This window comes from Guillardia theta, assembly GCF_000315625.1.
Source record: "Guillardia theta CCMP2712 unplaced genomic scaffold GUITHscaffold_112, whole genome shotgun sequence".
Classification (NCBI taxonomy): domain Eukaryota; class Cryptophyceae; order Pyrenomonadales; family Geminigeraceae; genus Guillardia; species Guillardia theta.
In genome coordinates, this window is record NW_005434562.1 from 101,425 (window position 1) to 118,257 (window position 16,833).

Below are 16,833 nucleotides of genomic sequence, written 5' to 3' on the forward strand. Positions count from 1 at the left end.
CCTTGCAGGACCTGCAGCAGCACCCGATGCTTCTGCTGCTCGCTTGGCCGGACCCCCTGGCACCACTCAAGGAGCGTTCCTCCCTCGTAGAAGGGCATCTTGATGTACCCCCGCAGCTCCGGCAGCCGCCCGTGCGAGTGATCGTCCTCGATGAAGATGCTCAGGAGCCGGACGAGGAAGGGATGCTCGAGCTTGTGCAGCATGGCAGCTTCTTTCAGGAAGTGCGCGACTTCGCTCCTGCGGTCTGACATGATGTACTCCTTGAGCACGTAGGTAGCCCCTCCCTGCTTGACAAGGTACACGGAGTGGCGGGAGCCCTGCTGACCAGCCTTTGACAAGTGACGGACGATGTCGAACATGGAGATCCTGGAGCAGCTCTCGATCATGTCGACGTGCGGGACTTCGATCCCCAGGGACCTGTCCAGCTGAGAGGTCACCAGCTGCTCCAGCAGGTGGTTCTTGTACTCCGGGAAATGAGCGACGAGCCGGCACAGGTGCGCGTCGACGTCCCGGAGGGCCCTCAGCTTGCATGCCAGCTCGTCCTTGATCTCGGCGAACTTCTGTTTCGCCTCCTCAGCTGGGAACCTCCGTTTCGCCGCCTTCTCGATCAGATGCCTCTGGTCGTCAAGATCGTCTTCCAGGACCTCCACCTCCTCCTTCAGCCTCCTCCGCCTCTTGAACACAACACCTGGGTCCTCCAGCCCTTCCATGCTCGAGACCTCCTGAGCCAGCGGAGAGAGATCGATCACCTGGTCGACGAGCACGAGCGAGCGTATCAACCATTCCCTCGCACACCGCAAGATTGGATGCAGCAGGTGGTGGGGAAACGAGTCCACGATCGTCTCGCTGCTGAGGAGAGCCTCTTGCTCCTGGAAGACTTCCTCCAAACTCTTGCAGGACTGTGACAAGGAGCTTGACAGCTCTTCACTGCTTCGTCCCGCTGCCATAGCGTCACCATTAAGCATTCTGACAACCTCGCTCAGATCAGATGCCATCGCCCTTGCAATCTGATTTCTCTTGTCGGAGGTTTCATGAATCAGCCTACTCACCTCCGCGCCCCATCCCCGCATGGTCTCGTTTAAATCCTCGAGGTGCATGAGAAAGATTGTCCTCTGCGTCAGAGCCTCCTCGTTCATCTCCTCTCTCTCCCTCTCCTCGCTTGACTCCTCCTGCGTGTCTCCTGGACTCTCAGCCAGACGAGCAGAGTGGAAGTCTGCAGCTTCCGCAAGCTCCTCTACCAGGGCCCTGAAGTCCTCCAAAGAGGTTTTGCACTCGCTCTGGGATCGCGGCAGCCTGTCAAACGCCGCCAGCATGCGCTCTCGAGTCTGATCGCGAACTCTCGACACCTCTTTCACATCCTCGTCCAGCACTGCCCCGCCTCGTTCCTCATCTCCCTCTGACTCCCCTGGCGCCTCCGACGAGGACGTGGCAGTCAGTCCGGAGAGACTCAGCTGGAGGTCGTTGAGGTCATGCCGGAGCTTGTCAAACTCAGATTTCAGCCGGCAGACATTCAAGAAGGAATCATGACCGGGACTCTCCATGAGGTGCTTTAACTGATCGAAGAGAAGGTAGATGTTGATCCCCCTCACTACCTTCTCGTCCTTGAAGTTGGCAGCAAGCGCTCTCAGATCCACTTCATGTGCGGAGCTCCGATGGAGGAGGCTTCCCCCCCCCGTAGAGGAGGATTGTCTTTCAGCCAGCTCGACAAGTCGATTGATGGTGCAGACACAAAGTTTGTTGTCGTAAGCCGCCTCCACCGCCGCTCTTTCGCCCTCGCTTACATCCTGACGTGTCTGCTCGCCCTGACGCTCTTGCTCTACACTTTCCTCCGGTCCAGCTGGACTTGACCTGCCATCTTCGGCAAGGATGGGAAAAGAGAGAAAATCCGTGTGTCTGAAGCTGCTCTCCTCCACCACCTCTTCCTCCTCTCCACGACAATGCAGGCATGGCGTGTTTGAATGGCAGCACTGGCAAAGGTCGCAGGTCTGTTAGGACGGTCTCAACTGGAGATGAATGGTTCTTACGTTCTGCCATCGAATGTCAATGTTAGGGCACAACGTCACAATGATGAGCTTACACAACACTTGAGGAAAAGCCGTTCATGGACGAGGAGGCAACAAACTCAAGTCAAATTCCCTTGCGTAAACTGTTGAGATTCGATAAATGCTTACCAGCTGGATGGAAAGAAATCGTCGTCAACAACCATGATAAAGAAATGATCAGCGGGGAGACGCAGGGCAAGGATGTGCTTACATGCTGAGTATCCCAGTGTGTCATCGTATGAGAGATCGTGGGGAAAGTCGTGTCAGAATGAGATCGAGCACAGGTCATCGCAAGACTCACAATCTTCCATTGAGGAAGAAAAGCCCATAGACGAAGGCAGCAGCGATCCGATGAAAACGTTAGATCCTGACAAACTTCATGGCTGAACATACCGGCTGCGCACAAAAGATGCATCAGCACATTCAGCTATAGAGGGTCTTGGTGATTGCTTACATACTACGTCGAGAGCAGAGAAATGCAGCGAAGAAGTTCATCGCAAGTAAGAGAACAAGTCAGTGTTTGTGAAGATCTCAAGGAGATTCTTCCTTACAATCTGTAAAGAGAAAGAAGTAAGAGACAGAGAGACAGAGAGACAGAGAGACAGAGACAGAGACAGAACAAGGATTGTTCGACTTACTTCCTTTGATCATAGTTGGACAAGGCAGAACCAGCGGGTAACGTCAAGACTCAACGTGTCATTGCATAACATGTCACTCTCACCAGCTGGAGGTTCGCAGGAGAGGTCCCGGCGGATGAAGAGAAACAAGTCAGACGAGTGGAGGAAGAATACTACCACTTACTCCCTGATCAATTGTGAGCGAAAAATGTCGGAGGAGCTTTCATGATGACTTACTCGCTGTTTTCATTCCGTACAATGTCGAGGATCGAGGTCGAGAGGTAGGCGATGCGAACATGTCAGCACGATGGGATGAAGAAGCTAGTGAAAGCGGCACCGTCTGCATGTCCTGTGAGAAGGAGTAGGAACAGAAGCAGGGGCGGGAGCGGGAGCGGGAGCGGGAGCGGGAGCAGGAGCAGGAGCAGGAGCAGGAGCAGGAGCAGGAGCAGGAGCAGGAGCAGGAGCAGGAGGAGCTGCAAGATGGTCTTACGCAAACTTGTGGGCTTTTACTTCCTCGCTCTACAGGGATCTGTGCATTACAAGCCTGAGTTTCAAGAGGTGACGTCCTCCCCTCCTCTTCCTGCCTCTGCCCTCCTCCCCTCCTCTCCTCCTCCCTCTCCCCTCTTCCTCCTCCCTCTCCCCTCTTCCTCCTCCCTCTCCCCCATCCGCCTCCTCCTCTCCTCCCTCTCCCCTCTTCCTCCTCCCTCTCCCCCATCCGCCTCCTCCTCTCCTCGCCCTCCATGCCTGGCATTTGTTGCACTGTTTCATTGCCATCTTGGCACCATGCAAGTGGTACTCGTCTTGAGGTGGGGGCTCAAGCCTGGATTTTTATCGATTGCCTTACTAAGCTTCCGGCCCCACCCCCGGGGACCCCCTCTTATGCCAAATAGGTTTCCTAGCTCGAGGGAACCCAAACCTGCCCGATGTCATTTGGGTGGAGGAGATAACGAGTGAAGTTTGTTCATTCAAAAGTGAAAACGAGAATATCAAGAGACGGCGACGATGAGCGAACTCACGCCCTCTCTTGTAGCTCTCTTCGAATTACATCCTCATATGCTCAAACTCAGCAGCCTGAAACTTCCGTCACCACAATAATCAGACAAGTCAAACAGCCTTCACCTTCTTTCCTGTCAGCGCCTCAAAGACACAGACAAGCGTTTCGGCAACCAACAGCCGGCGGATCGGCGCCATGACATCGATTCCCCCGTCGGTGTTCACTCCTATCTGGAACTGAAGTCGCATCCCAAAGGCAATCTGGGTGTTTGCAAGACTTGACTTGTTGTCTTCCAGCCACTTCCTGGCGTTGGCGTCGGTGTCTGCGATGCTAACCTTGCAGGCCTCGATGAAGCTCTCAGGCTTCTTCGCGTAATCTCTTCTTCGCTCTGGCGCGACCTCTGGGCAGAGCAGGTAGAAGTCGCTCCTGCTCATCTTGTAGCCCGTGGTGTTGGTGATGGTCTGCTGGGCCATGGCATCGAAGGTCCTGTCGATGACTGCCATGCGGCTTTCTTCCGACATCTTCATCCACCGATCCATGAAGATGTTGTTGAACGTGCTGTCTTTGAGGAACGCGTCAAGACTCTTCTGATACATGTTGGCATGGTGGTTGAGGCCGCTCCCTCCCTCATCCTCTGGTTCGGGTTCAGGTTCTCCCTCCTCTTCCAGCTGAAGCTTGATCGTCTGACCAGGGACGGCATCTTCCGGAAGCTCCAGTTCGATCTCGCCATGACCAGGGATGTTATACTTGATGGTGCGGTTCTCTGGGATGACGTCTGGGATCGTGATCTCGATGAGCTTCTCCTCCTCCATTCGGTCTATCTCGGGCTGCAATCTGTCGATTCCTTCCTTAGCCAAGGTATTGCTCGGCTCGTACGACATCGCTCGCTTATAGTCGTCATATGCCAGCTTCAGGTCCATCTTGGCTTCATAGATTTTGGCCCTGCAAAGTCTGGCCTTGACATATCTGAGCATGACATCCGTTCAGTGTGTTGTTGAGGGCATGAATGAAATTCATCACCTGAAATCATATTTCAACGCTGCAGTACAATCTTCGATAGCCTGATCGGCCTTGTCCATTAGAATGATTGTGTTGCTTTCATCCTTCTTTTCGGGAGTGTTTGCAATAGCGCTGCCAATATAGAGTCAATGAAACTTTTGTAGAGATAGCTTCAAGAAGTACATGTTCCATCGTGCAGCTGCGCGATTATTGTAGTACACAGCGAGCTGCCTCTTGGCGTCTATTCCTCCGTTCACGCCTAGTTGCATCTTCAGTCATCGAACCAGCTCGAGCTCTGACCTACAATCAGGACCCGCAAGCTCTATCGCTTTAGAGAAGCAGTCCTCCGCCTCCGCGTACTCTCCCTTGGAGAAATGCTTGTTGCCAGCCTGGTCGAAAGGTAAGCTAGCAAACTCAAAGACGGAAGGCAGCTACCTCCTTATGTTTCTTTGCTTCCTTTTGGTTCTCTGTCTCCTTTGACGTGCTGTTCACCACCTGTTGGACAATGAGACATGCTGCAGGCTTCCGAATCTTTTCGTCTGCACACCGTTCGCTGTGTGCTCGTCTTGAGATCTTCAGCGCGAATAGGGTCTGGTGCTTCAGGGTGCTTCTGCCTGAACCCAACAAATCAGCAGTTCGCTTTGCTCAGATTCGATCAAGCGCGCATCACCTGAACTCCTCGTAGTCACGAGCACGCTTCTCCTTCTTGAGACGCGCCATGAGCTTCTGATCAATGTTCGGATGGCTATCGCCTTCGTCATCACTAACTTCGATGTGATCCCACTTGGAGTATTTGAGATTGTCTGGCAGATCAGACTTTCCCACCGGTCTGAAAGAGGACATCTGAAACTTCAATCAGAGATTTGAAAGCTTCAATCATGTGTTTGACCACAGCATCACATCGGTCGAAAAATGATCATGAGGAGCAAGAGATCAAAACTAGCGAAAGGGGATGGAGAAAGATGATATCAGCACACAGGCAAAGAGAGGTGGTCGACAGGCACAGCCTTGAAATGGTTGTTGTCGTGAGGAGAGGGAGAAGATGAGCAGAGATGGAGAGAGGAGGGCATATATAGTTGATGGTGATGAGATCTGAAAGGAAGGAGGAAGGAGAAGGAGAAGGAGGAGGGAGGACGATGGGATATCAGCTGCATTAAGCGGCATGTTGGCGCTGAAATTGAGATAGCTGGAGGGGTAGTCCCTGGACAGGAGGGGGTACTACCCCCTACCCCAGTTTGCCTCATAGAGTTTGGGGCGACGTCAACAATCCTCACGGGGGTAGGTGGGTGGGGTGGGTCAAAGGAAGATCAAGAATTTCTCGAACGCGGAAAGCAAAAACAATTATTAGCTAATGCAGTTTACTCGTGCTCGTATACTGTAAGTGAGTAAGCTCGTTTCCGAACGGGCGGCAGCGTCAGACGAGGGTCCCCTCGAAAGGAGAAACTCGGGCCGATGTCGACGACGACCGTCGACTCCCCGAGTGCGCCTCCCGCATCTGTAGAAGATTTCTCCAGTCCTCCTCACTCATATCGTAGGACTCTGGCGATGAGAGAGACTGAGCGACTGGGAAAAGCGTCCTCACGAGCCCGTCCTGCTTGCTGCCCGCGGCACATGTAAGACCCTGTAACTTGGGAGCAGGAGGACTTACAGTGCTTCGACGCTGGATCTTTTGGGCGTCCAATCCTCGGCAGGATCGGAGTGCTCCTGCTCCTGCTCCTGCTCCTGCTCCTGCTCCTGCTCCTGCTCCTGCACGCCATCGTCGCCTACGAGGACCCTTGTGATCTGCTGCTCGTCAGCGAATCATCTCAAGAGCTTCACATTGGCGTTACCTCCCAGCTCTGGTTTTCGCCCTCCCTGCTACGGATGCTTTGAATCATATCAGACACGTCCTCCTGACACCGGACCGAGTCGCTCAAGATCCCTGAGGCAAGGCGCTGCACGCATGCTCTCATGATCTCTGCCTCTGCTTCCTTCATGGCTGAAGTTCTCTCCAGCTCGTCGATAGCGGCACACTGCCCGTCCTGACGTGCGAGCAGGGCATCCAGAGACGCTTGCAGAGAAGTGAAGGAGTTGTCGACTCGGTCGAGCTCCTCCACTCCCATCGCGTTCAATTGCTCTTGATGGGCTGTCAGATTCCTGAGAAGCTCCCGGAGGCTCCGAAGAGAGTCAGGGCACATCCTGGTCCTGCTCGTGCTGACGTGGCGCTTGCCAGGGGCCGCCTTGACCACTGCCAGCAGTTCTCTCGCCTCTTCATCGATCCCAGAGAAGCAATCAGCAACGCAAGTGACGATACTGGTCGATGAGTCGACATGGCCTGCAATCTGCAAATCATCTCAACCTTGATCATATGCCAAAAAAGCATTCATGACGTCTGTAGCACCTGATCAACAATTGTGCACATATCTTCGATCATTGTAGATTGGCGTTCCTGCTCCTCGTATTGCGTTTTCATTTTGTCTTCCAGCCTGTGAAATGCCTGCCGCAACATTGAAATTTCCTCGTTCTTTGATGTCATCTGTTGTTGCTCAACGTGAAGCTGCTGCTCAAGATCCTGATACAATTTCAGGCTGAGAACCAACGAGGAAAGCAAACAATTACGATCACGCGCGATTCAGCAGCTGATAACTGATCCATCGCAGCGCTCAGAGTCATGTCCGTTTCAGCGCAGCGCTCCATCCAAGAATCTACTTCGCTCTGCAGTAGCTGATTTCTCCGTTTCTGATCAGACAGAGTCTCTTCTAAGTTTTCAATCCCCTTGAGAAGATAGTCAGCTTTCGATGCAGCCATTTGTTGACACTGGAGAACCTGAATAATTATCCTCTCTCGTTCCAATTCCTCTTCATCGTGCAGCAGGTCAAAAGTTCTCGGCCTTGCTGCTTGTAAGAACAGCTCAGCTGAATGAATCCTTGCTCCTGCAATATCCTTCTGCACGTCAGGGCAATGATACATTGTTGAGCGGCTTTACCAGAGTGTCTCTCAATCTCCCCTGCTCGCGCGTTTGTTCCTGCAGGGTATGCTCGAGCATTGCGCATCTACAGTTAAGATCAGGAGGAGGCAGGGCAGAGGATGCGACCATGTACCGATTTCTGCTGGAGATCAACTCGTTCTCCATCTCGTCACGTTGCGCAACCACGGTTTCTAGCATCTTTGAAAGGTTATGTACTTGTGCAGCCGCTCGCCTCTGGCATATCAAGATGAGTCATCAGTCGCTGTGCAGCGCTCCTGACCTGCGGCACCATCCTCTCATCCTGTCGATCGAAAACTCTCCTGCTATCCGCAGACATCTTCAGAAACTCCTTTGCACCTGCTGACTTGTTTAGCTCCTCCATCTACACGCTCAAGAAGCTCACCCAGCCTTCTCGTGTCTTGATTCCATCCCTGCATCGGTGCGGGTGTGATATTCTCCTCCGCATTTGCCGAATGGTTGGGCTGTGCTGGTCGTCTATCCAACTTCGACCACGACATCGTCGTGCTCTTGCTGCTCCTTCTGGTTGAGCTGTGGACAAGCACGGTTTCCTTGGCAGAGACCCTTTGTGTTTGGGTAGGGATCGGACGAGCTTTGGGTGCATTCCATGCGAAGTTTGAATCCATGCCAAGCTCCATCCAGTCCCTTACCTTACGTTCTTCGTCATACATGCTGTTCGACACAAAATTAGAGGACAAAAATGGTCTATCCACTCCTCCTCTCCTTCTCCTCTCCTTCTCCTCTCCTCTTCTCCTTGTCTTCTCCTTCTCCTCTCCTTGTCTTCTCCTCCTCTCCTCCCTTTCGTCGCTCAACCCTTTCATCGTACTAAAATTGACAACTTGACTACTTGTTCAACTTTCCTATATAATTTTGCTGTCCTCCGAAATTGATATGAAACTTTAGCGAGGCAGCCTCAGTGTACGAGCAATACTAAGTTAGCAAGAGGGCAATGGATCGGATGGCAGTAAGATCTGACTCTGATGAAGTCAACGATGAGGAAGAGGTATGTCACCACGAACATCGCTGAGAGCAAAGAGGTTTTGTTGAAGATCAGCTATCTGTCCCATTGCAGGTGAGGAGAACAGCGACTGAGATTTGCCGAGTCTTCATACCAAACTCCCCATACAAAATTCTGTGCATGAAGGTATCTTGCAGCAATACAGGTCGAATGGAGAACAGAACATTGTAGACAACCAAGATGAAGGCCACCGAGTGCATCTCAGTTTGCTAGGCGCTGATAGCATCTATTTAACGGGAGAGATTGAGGTCACGTGTACTACAACCTCACGAGTTAGATCGAGAGAGCGATGAAAGGGTCATGTTGCGATAAGAACAATCGGTCGACATCTCCTGTGCCTGCCTCAATGGGATCGTATGACTGCCTTCATCCCTGCAAGTCTGCGTGCCTGTGGTAGTGAAGATGAAAATGTGCATGAAACCTCTTCAGCAAGAAGAGTTGTTTTCAATCTCCTTTATTTTACAACAACATCTGTGATCCTACTCGCCTCAGCCTGCACGTATTGCAAGCTGTCGGTCAGAGCAGTGGGATCTTGTGTCGAAGAGACTCCTGCTGCTCTTTTGGCTTCTTGACGGTCACCTTCAGCACCCCCTCTTCGAACCTCGCTTCAACCATCTCAGGGGTTGTATGCGGGGGGAGGGAAATGCGCTTCTCAAAGGAGGAAGAGGATGATGTCTGGATTTTTCCTCCCTCTCCCGACATCTTGGATGACGTGCGACCTGAGATGAGGAGGGAGGGAGAGCCGGTCCCACCTGCTTCCACAACCTCTACAGAGACGTTCTCTCTGGATAGACCAGGAGTGACTACAGAGACGAGCATGTGCTCCTTCGTTGACTGGATGTCAAACTGAGGTCTGAGAGGCATCATCACACTTCCAGCATGCACCTCCGACGCGTTCACGTGCTTGGTCCGCAGAGTGAGAGGATGTGAGAAGAATTCGTCGTCGCTGCCGGAGAGGGACAGGAGAGAGTCAAACATGCGGTCCATGTCCTGCTCCATGCGATTGATGCTTGAGATGAGATGCCGCGGGCTGCTAAGAATGGAAACCGGCGATCGAAGGAGGGGACTGGGAATCAGCAGGTACGACTGGGACAAGGAGACAAGGCTGTACCCAAGGACGACGAAGAGAAGAAACGAAGCTCGAGGAACGCAAGGGGATGATGCACGGGCATGGAAGCAACGAACCATGTTGACGTTCTAGCTTGGTGGAGATCAAACAAATCAACGGCTAAGCACAAGAGTAGACGGTGAACAGACTGTCGGGGGGAAGACCATCGAGGAGGTTTTATAGACCAGGGTGTGCACAAAAATGGAGCTATTTTTAGCAGCAGCCTCCACCCCACCCCTTTCCTGCCAGGCCTCTACCCCCTACCTTCCCCAGGCGTCGTACCCCCTCCTCAAAACTCTCCAAACCCGCTCTATTTTTAGACACACTCTCCTACAAACCCAATCCCTCCATTCTAGAACGCCCCCCCGCTTTTCTAGATCTTTCCAGGCGCCTTCTCCCCTCCTCTATATCTACCGCCCCTCCTCCTCCTCCCGGCTCCTGCATTGACCTGTCCTACCGGCGACCACTCACTCGACCCCTCCATCCTATCCAAGCCCAAGCCCTCATATGCTCTCCCTGCTTTCTGCACGCCCTGCCTTGGATCTTGTCCTCGCCTCTCCTTCCCGCTTCTCCTCCTCCTCCTCCTCCCTCCTGTCCGAGCTGGACTCAGCCTGGGATGCAGCCCTCCGGTCACCCTCCTGGTACGACCCTGCCCTCACCTCGCGCCGCCTTCACCCAGCTGCCCCGATGCCTCGCCTCGAGTCCCTGCCCGACGCCCACGTGGTGACCATGGACACGCCCGGGGTGGCGGCGAGGGACCTGGCGCTGACGCTCGTAGGCGACCGGACGCTGGAGCTCGTCGTGTCGGCCGGGTCTCCGGCTGCCTCCGACCGAGACGACACTGAGGGCTCCCCCCGCAGCTCCTCCTCCGTCCTCCTCCGCCAGCGCATCGCCCTCCCCTCCGACGCCGACCCCCGCAAGATCCGCTCCGAGTACTCTGACGGCCGCCTCCGGGTCGAGATAGCCCGACGCTCTACCGCCGCACACCACCGCCACATCACTCAGGTCCGCGACGACGACGAGGAGGACGAGGAGCTTGTTGGGCTCGAGGCCTCGTACGCGAGCAAGCGAGCGCGGCTAGGAGAGCTGACGGAGGAGCTGCGCCGTGAGCGGCGAGAGCTGGCCGGCCTTGAGTCTGAGCTCCGGGCCGCGAGGCAGGAGGCCCGCCGGAAGCGATCGAGCCGCCGCACTCTCATCGCGATCGAGAGGCCGGCGGGGGAGGAGCGCAAGCGCGAAGAGGCGGGAGAGAGCGAGGAGGGGAAGGATAGACGGGCAGGAGTAGAGTAGAGTAGAGCACAAGCAGTTAAGTGCAGCAGTAGTAGTAGTAGGATGATGATGACGATGATGATGATGATTTTGACGATGATCATCATCCGATCAGAAAAGAAGAATAAAGCTATGTTTTCGACCGATGAATGAATGATGCGGTGGTTGATAGAAGTGATGAAATACTCGATTTGAGGTGGTTTAGATACTCGACTTGAGAGGGTTTTATGAACTTGTTTGTTTCTCTCTGAACGTCAGTCCTCAGCGAAAGAGACACATGGAAAGACATCTTAATCCGATCGGCTTCTCTCCTTTCAAGCTAGTGGGTTGGACTCTGCTGCTTCTCGAGACGCAGTACCAAGTCAAGGTTAACAAGATTTTTCAATGCAGACTATCTCCGCCATGACTCGCTCAAGCATGTCTTATGATCCAAACAGACAACACCATCGCCATGAGCTGTGCGAGCATACTAGACGCGCTCAGAGTGTTTCCTGCAGACATCGGAGTCGTGGAAGTCGTCATGGTTGGCGCCTGGTAAGGGTCGGTCTGTTGGATACTTCCCGACACGACCGTGAGAGAGAAGGCCTGGTTTGGGTTGACTTTGGCACTTGCGTCAAGATTGCTGGACAGCTGATTGAGAGACAAGCCTCCGCTTCTTCTGCTAACGTAGGACTTGAGCTGTCGGATAGCTGCATCCCCCTACCAAGAGTCTCGTCACGGCTGAGTCAAACAACGAGGCTGTAAACAAGCACCTGCTGTGTCGAGCTGGTGTCTACCTGCACTTTCAGTTGAGTTCCCGAGGGATTGGTCGTTGAGAGTTGCGTCGAGGCCACAGTTTTCACCTATCCCATCATCCAAGTAAAACACAGCATTCGCTGAGTGTGTCGGATGCTTTACCACAACCGGAAGGACCTTCAGGAAGCCGCCGATGTCATGACCGAGCTGAAGGTTGACATGAGACAGTCAGAGCGGCGAGATCATTCAAGGCAATCCTCACATATTTGTTGGCTGTGTCTGAGTTGGCCGTGCTTGCAGAGTACCAACTATACTTGAGGTTGGAGATGTCGATCGAGAAGGTGATCCTTGGTCCAGCCTGACCTGAATGTGGCCAAATCAATCTCCTGTATCAGGGACTGATACCGCCAGCGGTAAGAGAAAGACATACAGGGGTCCGGGATGGTCAGTTTGCAATCCTTGGCGATTCCTGCTACAACGCCATCGATTGAAGGATTCAACTTGAGAAGAGACCCGACGCAACAGCCCATGCCCTGAGCTTGCACTATCGCTTGCTGTATCTCACTCTGTCAGAGACGAACCGCAAGGCCAGCAAGTATCATCGTCACCTTACACGTGTTGTCGGTAGGACAGGTTCCTGGAGTCGGAGCACTCAAGCAAGAAAGCCCTCCTGTCAAGACTGTTTGAAATCCGTTCGCTTTGTCCAGGCAGTATTGCGTTCCATCTAATGGCCAGCACTTCATGTCACCATGACATCTTACACCTTGTACCCACAACTATCACCTTTCAGACACATCATCGGCACGACCATGCTGAACGTTTGCGGCGACAGGCCACTTGGAAGATTCTTTTGTAGATCTATAAGTCCAGCAGCCATCATCTGTCACCCTCCTCTCAGTGGACAAGCAAGATCATCGCCTCTCATTACCAACGAGCCACACTCCGAGCACACGTATGCAGAGCTCGTCATCGTGGCATATGAGTTAGCGAAGCAATACTTCCCACTTGAGTCTTTGATCGTGCATACAGCTTGGAAGCCTTGTTTCATCATCATGGGATTTGCAGGAGCCGGGCCAGGTGGAGGAAAGAATTTGACGAGAGATTCGAAGGCTTGCAAGAGGGCATTGAAGCAAGGAGAGGAGCAGAGAGCTGGTATCGCCATGATCGCCGTCTGCCTGTCCATACCCTGTAAGGAGGCTTCAGTCTTGATGACTTGAGAGATCAAAGAGGGGCCTCACAGACATAGTTTGCGTCACATTAGCTGCGCGAGAAAGACTGAGAAACTCCGGCATGCAATAATGTCCGTTTACGTTGAGACAAATCATGCTTAAAATTCCCTTCCCATTCATAGTCACGTTCTGCCATGCTTGCATCGCATACATCTTGATTTCCTGCATCACGACAGACTCATTCTTCATTTCTGCCTTTGACATCTCCTTCACACACGACATGTTTGACATGTCAGGGAAAGAGTAGTTTTCAAGCTGAGATAAGCAACTGGAGATGTTTGCAAAAGAAACCTGACATTTGTCCATGAACAGTCCTTGGTTCGCAAACATGGACATATTGATACTGCCTGGCTGCATCGGTATTCCCAAACACGTGGAAACCATCATGCTGGCATTCTTTCCGAGCTCCATCAAGTAGTCGTTGGCACATGGCAGTCCTTTCATGGCGGGCAGTGGGGGCTGACCCATAGCTCTGACATGGCTTGCGGTGCTCACGCTGCTCTCAGAGGAGGAGGAGCTGGACCTCGGGGCGTGAACTACAGTAGAAGCCGCTATCCTTCCCCCAAGTGTGACGAGGATGAGAGCGAGCAAGGGCAGCACCGTCAGGCTGCCGCTGCCTGCCGAGTGCATTGCGGTCGTATATGGCTGCTGTAGCGTGTAATAAAGGCCCACTCAAGATAAGGTGATAGGTCCTCTTCAAGCTGGTACTAATGTTGACTAAACGTTCCGCCGGGTCCCTGTTTGTCGGGCGACCCCACCAAGGCACGTCCCTTGTACAGGGTTCGGGGGTGGTTCGGCAGCTTCAGGTCTAAAATGCTGCAGTGACTTTGTTTGAAGTTGGCCACTTCATGAGACCCGGCCGGGCCCGGTGATCGGCGAGTCCCGGAAGCACTTATGACTGAAGAAGTCCCCAGTCACCTGAGTACACGTTCCGAAGTTCAAAAACTGATGAGCCCTGAAGAGTTCTTGCAGTGGACAAGAGGGGGCGGAACTCGGATCGGAACCAGTGACAAGCCTGAAGTGAACACATATCTCATCTGTCGCTCTTTATTGCAATTATATGATTGAGCATCCACTGCTCTGCTCTGTATACATCTAACACTCGCTAGTAGACGGTTATCTATGGCCTCCGAGACTTCATTGAACGGCGGAGTCAGTCACCTCTGCCGTCGCACCTGCGGCTGTCGGCGACGAATCTGTCGCGGGGGCAACGGGAGGCTGAGGGCTCGCGGGCTTCACGTCCACGAGAGTTTGAGCGGTCGGCGGCTCCCGTTCGCCCCCGACAGAGAGCTGAACCCTCCTCTTGGAGCGAGCAGCAGCCGCGGCTTTACGCGCAGACCGGGCTCGATTCTCGGCCTCATCGGCTTGGTGTTTGGCGACGCGGAGTTGGTCGAGGAGGGCAAGATACTTGAGCCTCGCCTGCTGGGCCTCAGCTTGGAGCGCCGCTACCTCAGGCTCGTCCTCGAGGCCGCCCGACGTTTCGTCCGCTGGTGGCGCGTAGACGGTCAGGAGGCCATCACGGTAGACGATGCGGATCCTGGAGGGGTCAACAGGGCCAGGAAGACGAAGAGACTGCTGGAGGTGCGAGTGCGAGATAGGGGAGGTTGACTCGCCGACATCCTTAAGTCCTCTCGACTCGTCGATGGTGAAAGTGAGGGTGTCTGACCCTACAAGCTCGAGCTTGATAGCCGATGCTGGGAGGCCGGGAGTAGAGGCGGAGACGATGTAGACGTCATGGGAGGGAGAGGTGCGGAGAGAAAGACGGAGAGGGTTGTATGAGCCAAGGCCGCTGGACGGCCAGCTGAGATCCAGACCAACCCTCTCGTTGTCCTGAACGCCTCCGACTTCGATGAAGGGCAGGCGGTGGTATAGGAAGGGATCATGTAGAAGAGAGGAAGACAAAGCAGGAGAGGAGAGAAAGATAGAAGGGAGAACAGCGAGCATTTCAGACGAAAGGAAGGACGACGGCTAAGCACAAGAGTAGACGGTGAACAGACTGTCGGGGGGAAGACCATCGAGGAGGTTTTATAGACCAGGGTGTGCACAAAAATGGAGCTATTTTTAGCAGCAGCCTCCACCCCACCCCTTTCCTGCCAGGCCTCTACCCCCTACCTTCCCCAGGCGTCGTACCCCCTCCTCAAAACTCTCCAAACCCGCTCTATTTTTAGACACACTCTCCTACAAACCCAATCCCTCCATTCTAGAACGCCCCCCCGCTTTTCTAGATCTTTCCAGGCGCCTTCTCCCCTCCTCTATATCTACGCCTCTCCTCCCCGCTTCTCCTCCTCCTCCTCCTCCTCCCTCCTGTCCGAGCTGGACTCAGCCTGGGATGCAGCCCTCCGGTCACCCTCCTGGTACGACCCTGCCCTCACCTCGCGCCGCCTTCACCCAGCTGCCCCGATGCCTCGCCTCGAGTCCCTGCCTGACGCCCACGTGGTGACCATGGACACGCCCGGGGTGGCGGCGAGGGACCTGGCGCTGACGCTCGTAGGCGACCGGACGCTGGAGCTCGTCGTGTCGGCCGGGTCTCTGGCTGCCTCCGACCGAGACGACACTGAGGGCTCCCCCCGCAGCTCCTCCTCCGTCCTCCTCCGCCAGCGCATCGCCCTCCCCTCCGACGCCGACCCCCGCAAGATCCGCTCCGAGTACTCTGACGGCCGCCTCCGGGTCGAGATAGCCCGACGCTCTACCGCCGCACACCACCGCCACATCACTCAGGTCCGCGACGACGACGAGGAGGAGGAGGAGCTTGTTGGGCTCGAGGCCTCGTACGCGAGCAAGCGAGCGCGGCTAGGAGAGCTGACGGAGGAGCTGCGCCGCGAGCGGCGAGAGCTGGCCGGCCTTGAGTCTGAGCTCCGGGCCGCGAGGCAGGAGGCCCGCCGGAAGCGATCGAGCCGCCGCACTCTCATCGCGATCGAGAGGCCGGCGGGGGAGGAGCGCAAGCGCGAAGAGACGGGAGAGAACGAGGAGGGGAAGGATAGACGGGCAGGAGTAGAGTAGAGTAGAGCACAAGCAGTTAAGTGCAGCAGTAGTAGTAGTAGGATGATGATGACGATGATGATGATGAGAAAAGAAGAATAAAGTCACTCTGACCATCATCAGTGATTCGAATGTTCAGATGATGTGTGCGTACAGGGCGGAACTGCTGAGACGTTTTCTGGGCCGATCATGTGAGAGAAACAAGAAAGTAGACAAATGAATACACTACTCATTTGGCATGTTGTCGTTTCATTCTTTTTGAAGATAACGCAGAAAACGTTCCTTGATATTGAAGTAGTGGAACGTTATCTGCATGGAGCGATTTGTCGCTCTTCATGCATGGGAAGTGCATTATCGGCTGGCTGTCAATAAAGATTGATGAAAGTAGAAAATCTCAAGGATAAGTAGGGGGCATGAAGGTGAAAGGCAAAGAAGAGTGTTGGGCAAGGGTGTAGGTAAGGGACAATGGCAAAGAAGAGAAGAGACGCGTTCACCAGCACAGAGAGGGGGAGCAAGATGCGATGGATAAAATGAAGATTTAACGGCCACGGATCGAGAAGGGGGATAAAGTTTGAAGGAGAGAACGCGAGATAAAGTAAAGAGGATGAACGGATCAAGGTTGAAAGGCGGATGACAGAAAATTCGGGTATGGAGGAGAAGCGGGGAGAACGAGGGAGAAGGGCTGTTAAAGAATGAAGAACGAGGGAGCAGGGAGCAGGGAGCAGGGAGCAGGGAGCAGGGAGCAGGGAGCAGGGAGCAGGGAGCAGGGAGCAGGGAGCAGGGAGCAGGGAGCAGGGAGCAGGGAGCAGGGAGCAGGGAGCAGGGAGCAGGGAGCAGGGAGCAGGGAGCAGGGACGTTAAAGAATCTAGATGGAGGATGAA

The 16,833-nt window shown here is 54.2% G+C and overlaps 7 protein-coding genes across 7 annotated transcripts; 2 read left to right on the forward strand and 5 right to left on the reverse strand.

Moving 5' to 3' along the window:
• Nucleotides 1–3,700: 3,700 nt before the first annotated feature.
• On the reverse strand, nucleotides 3,701–5,497 carry GUITHDRAFT_165788 (hypothetical protein; the record flags this gene model as incomplete). The annotated part of the gene is made up of 8 exons (XM_005823219.1): nucleotides 3,701–3,730; nucleotides 3,779–4,619; nucleotides 4,674–4,784; nucleotides 4,836–4,911; nucleotides 4,957–5,041; nucleotides 5,088–5,147; nucleotides 5,200–5,266; nucleotides 5,323–5,497. Coding segments are annotated over 8 exons (1,445 nt in total), but the record flags the coding sequence as incomplete, so codon positions are not given.
• A 513-nt stretch (nucleotides 5,498–6,010) lies between these two features.
• On the reverse strand, nucleotides 6,011–8,288 carry GUITHDRAFT_145868 (hypothetical protein; the record flags this gene model as incomplete). Its single annotated transcript, XM_005823220.1, has 8 exons — nucleotides 6,011–6,147; nucleotides 6,177–6,250; nucleotides 6,301–6,398; nucleotides 6,482–6,966; nucleotides 6,991–7,032; nucleotides 7,618–7,684; nucleotides 7,880–7,956; nucleotides 8,003–8,288. 8 exons carry the CDS (start codon nucleotides 8,286–8,288, stop codon nucleotides 6,011–6,013), a joined length of 1,266 nt encoding a protein of 421 aa, XP_005823277.1.
• A 786-nt stretch (nucleotides 8,289–9,074) lies between these two features.
• On the reverse strand, nucleotides 9,075–9,893 carry GUITHDRAFT_155280 (hypothetical protein). Its single transcript, XM_005823221.1, has one exon. The coding sequence runs from the start codon at nucleotides 9,821–9,823 to the stop codon at nucleotides 9,152–9,154; it is 672 nt and encodes a 223-aa protein (XP_005823278.1). The 5' UTR covers nucleotides 9,824–9,893; the 3' UTR covers nucleotides 9,075–9,151.
• A 357-nt stretch (nucleotides 9,894–10,250) lies between these two features.
• GUITHDRAFT_117527 (hypothetical protein) lies at nucleotides 10,251–11,030 on the forward strand (the record flags this gene model as incomplete). The annotated part of the gene is made up of 1 exon (XM_005823222.1): nucleotides 10,251–11,030. One exon carries the CDS (start codon nucleotides 10,251–10,253, stop codon nucleotides 11,028–11,030), a length of 780 nt encoding a protein of 259 aa, XP_005823279.1.
• A 390-nt stretch (nucleotides 11,031–11,420) lies between these two features.
• GUITHDRAFT_117528 (hypothetical protein) lies at nucleotides 11,421–13,603 on the reverse strand (the record flags this gene model as incomplete). The annotated part of the gene is made up of 9 exons (XM_005823223.1): nucleotides 11,421–11,708; nucleotides 11,762–11,851; nucleotides 11,907–11,951; nucleotides 12,007–12,107; nucleotides 12,175–12,298; nucleotides 12,353–12,468; nucleotides 12,528–12,624; nucleotides 12,673–12,930; nucleotides 12,983–13,603. 9 exons carry the CDS (start codon nucleotides 13,601–13,603, stop codon nucleotides 11,421–11,423), a joined length of 1,740 nt encoding a protein of 579 aa, XP_005823280.1.
• Nucleotides 13,604–14,110: 507 nt separating this feature from the next.
• On the reverse strand, nucleotides 14,111–14,917 carry GUITHDRAFT_145870 (hypothetical protein; the record flags this gene model as incomplete). Its single annotated transcript, XM_005823224.1, has 1 exon — nucleotides 14,111–14,917. The coding sequence occupies one exon, from the start codon at nucleotides 14,915–14,917 to the stop codon at nucleotides 14,111–14,113; it is 807 nt and encodes a 268-aa protein (XP_005823281.1).
• Nucleotides 14,918–15,373: 456 nt separating this feature from the next.
• GUITHDRAFT_117530 (hypothetical protein) lies at nucleotides 15,374–15,973 on the forward strand (the record flags this gene model as incomplete). The annotated part of the gene is made up of 1 exon (XM_005823225.1): nucleotides 15,374–15,973. One exon carries the CDS (start codon nucleotides 15,374–15,376, stop codon nucleotides 15,971–15,973), a length of 600 nt encoding a protein of 199 aa, XP_005823282.1.
• Nucleotides 15,974–16,833: the final 860 nt, after the last annotated feature.

Excerpts from the sequence above, each read along its gene's own strand:
- GUITHDRAFT_155280 (XM_005823221.1), bottom strand. The coding sequence starts at position 9,823 with ATGGTTCGTTGCTTCCATGCCCGTGCATCATCCCCTTGCGTTCCTCGA.